The sequence below is a fragment of the Cyprinodon variegatus genome, unplaced genomic scaffold (assembly GCF_000732505.1).
Source record: "Cyprinodon variegatus isolate N-32 unplaced genomic scaffold, C_variegatus-1.0 Scaffold867, whole genome shotgun sequence".
In the NCBI taxonomy this organism is placed as follows: Eukaryota; Metazoa; Chordata; class Actinopteri; order Cyprinodontiformes; family Cyprinodontidae; genus Cyprinodon; species Cyprinodon variegatus.
Window position 1 is genome coordinate 52881 of NW_015151320.1, and position 2543 is coordinate 55423.

The following is a 2543-nucleotide window of genomic DNA, read 5'->3' on the forward strand; positions in this document are numbered from 1 at the left end:
CTAAATCTATAGCAGCACAGATGCAGAAAATAGCTCAGGATAACCAAAGTATTTTGGAGAAAGATAGAGCACTGTTCAATTCTGTTAAACAGTTAAAGTCAAAATAATTAGTTTAAAAGTGACAGTTTTGTGATTTTAATGGGATTGTAGTCTCATTTCATTCTATTCTGGAGAGTAAACCATAAAGGGCCCAACAAGAAAATGCTTGAAACCCGTAATGTAGCCTTTATAGCACCACTGATTCACTCAGTGGCTCAGATACCTGCCTTTGTTTTCTTTGTTTTTTCACATCTTTAAAATCCGACCTTAATAATGAGGAAATTAAATGATACAATAAGCACATATGATGTCATCTATTTCCTACATATTTAAAGTAAATTGATAAAGCTGTATACTTTTAGACTTAATCACTGGGTGAATTTAATATTTAATTAAAGTGAATCTGATTAATGCAGGGAATCCTACATGATTAAACAATCTATTTGTTTTCTTTAAAATGACTGGAACTGTAGCCTCCTTTCGCAATTAGAATCAGAACAACAGTTTGAAAAAAGGGGAACGATTTCCACACATTTATTGAATTTCATGGATGTTTGAAGACTGACGTGTCTCAGTTCTACTGATTTAGAATAACTGTATTTCAGTATTGTTTCATGTCTTTACCGAGAAACTGGACAGTTCTTCGCTGTCAGTAAATAACGGTTTTGCTGACATAAAAAAATGAATCATTGCTCTTAATTCATTAGACAGACAATAGTTTATCCTTTCCTTACAGTAGCAGCCATTCAAAATGGCGTTTCCCAGTCGAACGCCAGCAGAATGGCAGCAACTCCCAGCAAAATCCCCTCCAACTTCCAGCCACTGGCCTTCTCCTGGAGGTGCAATATTTTTTACCCTGACTCCACCCTTTCACTGAATTACAGGGTCTGACCAGGAGATGGCGCTCCTCTTTACATCTTTTTGTCCACAAATCACGACAGAAATAATATTTTAGTACAAACATTGATGTTTAAAAAGGAATCGTAGGGGAACAGCCAAAGGTCCATCGATAAAATGAGGAAATTCTGAATGTGTTTCATTAAAAAGCGCCACAGGTCTTATTTTCCCAGTTACATCAAAGCGATAAAAATAGGAATATTTTTAATTAAAGTTTAATTTCGCACAGTTGCTCAGAAAACATCCTGAAGCCCGGTAAATAGGCAGGAATGTTAAAAACATCTTTTATATTTAAAATCCATTTCGGTGCTACGTCTGTGTGTTAGAAGATCCAGCAAAGATTTTTATTTTCTTTATTGTTTCTCCATCTTTATCTACTAACAGGACATCAAACTGATTATATAATGTTTTCTGCCTTATTATTATTTTTCCTAATTACCACTAGCAAATAATGCCCCCCGCCACCCCATGACTCTAACTGTGCAGCGCCATGCAGCCGTCTTCAGCTAACTGCTTCTTTTAACATATTTCTTTATGTTTGTCGTGTTTGTTTTCTTCATTTTTTTATCCCCTCTTTCTTTTATCAACTGTTGGAGATTTACTCTCAGCCGTATAGAAATCCAGTAAGTCTTTTTCTATTTCTCCTCAGATTAACTCTTTCCCACCTCCTCTGTTGTTCAGCATATCTTCACCTCTGTGTTGCTTCATATCACTTTGGTTCACTGTTTTTTGCATGGCTCTCCACCTCACTACTACTTGTCATCACATTAAAGAACCTAAACCTCTCATAAAGAAGGTTATGTCTCCCCCTGCTGTCCGCAGAGTGGTAGCTCTACTGTGCATGCAGGTTTTAGTTCAGTTACTGCAATCAGGCTGCATCTTCATTTTAACATCATCAAAAAGTGTATTTATTTCAGTTATTCTATTTAAAAGGTTTAAACTCATGTAAATTCATTATATAAATTATATTAAAATAAAGAGATGATTTTCCCAGATCTCTGTATCCTTAGAGAACCAGATAATGGGGCTGTTGGCCGTGTGTCCGGGTCCCAAATGTAACATTTTCCTAAAACTTTTCAGAGATGAAAACAATCAGCGCTTTAATATTTCCCCTGCATCTGGTTCCACAACATTTGATAAAACACTGCTGACCAGCAGGGGGCGTAGTAACCAAAATCATCACAGTTTTTAAAGGAAAAGTCCGGTCAGCAAAAAATAATCAATTAATCATTATTTATACCGGAAACTAATACATTCATGGTGATTTAATGAATTTAGCGTTAATCAGTAAAAAGCTAAAAATGAGGTTTTTCATTGCGATTGTCACTACGCTACGGAGCCCCTAAAGGGACATGAAGGAAAAAATAAACTTTTGCGGGATCCCACAATACTTTTGCGAGATCTCGCAAAAAATAAGCTTTTGCGAGATCTCGCAAAACTATTGCGGGATCTCGCAAAAGTTATTTTTTTCTCCCCCTCCATCTCCCTTTAGTGGCTCCATACTACGGGGCCCCTAAAGGGACATGGAGGGAAAAAATAAACTTTTGCGAGATCCTGCAAAACTTTTGTACGGAGCCCCTCTTATGACATGGTCAAAAAAAATGTTT

The 2543-nt window shown here is 36.6% G+C and overlaps 1 protein-coding gene across 2 annotated transcripts in view; it reads left to right on the plus strand.

Annotated features, from left to right (window-relative positions):
* LOC107099401 (protein tweety homolog 2-like) overlaps positions 1-2543 on the plus strand; it is a 13334-nt gene that overhangs the window by 8626 nt on the left and 2165 nt on the right. Inside the window, exon 9 of one of the 2 annotated variants that reach the window (XM_015397497.1) lies at positions 1545-1559. The exons of the other annotated variant lie outside the window; for it this stretch is intronic. Within the exon in view, the coding sequence (XP_015252983.1) occupies positions 1545-1559 (15 nt within the window). The remainder of the gene's footprint in view (positions 1-1544; positions 1560-2543) is intronic. 2 annotated transcript variants of the gene reach the window in all.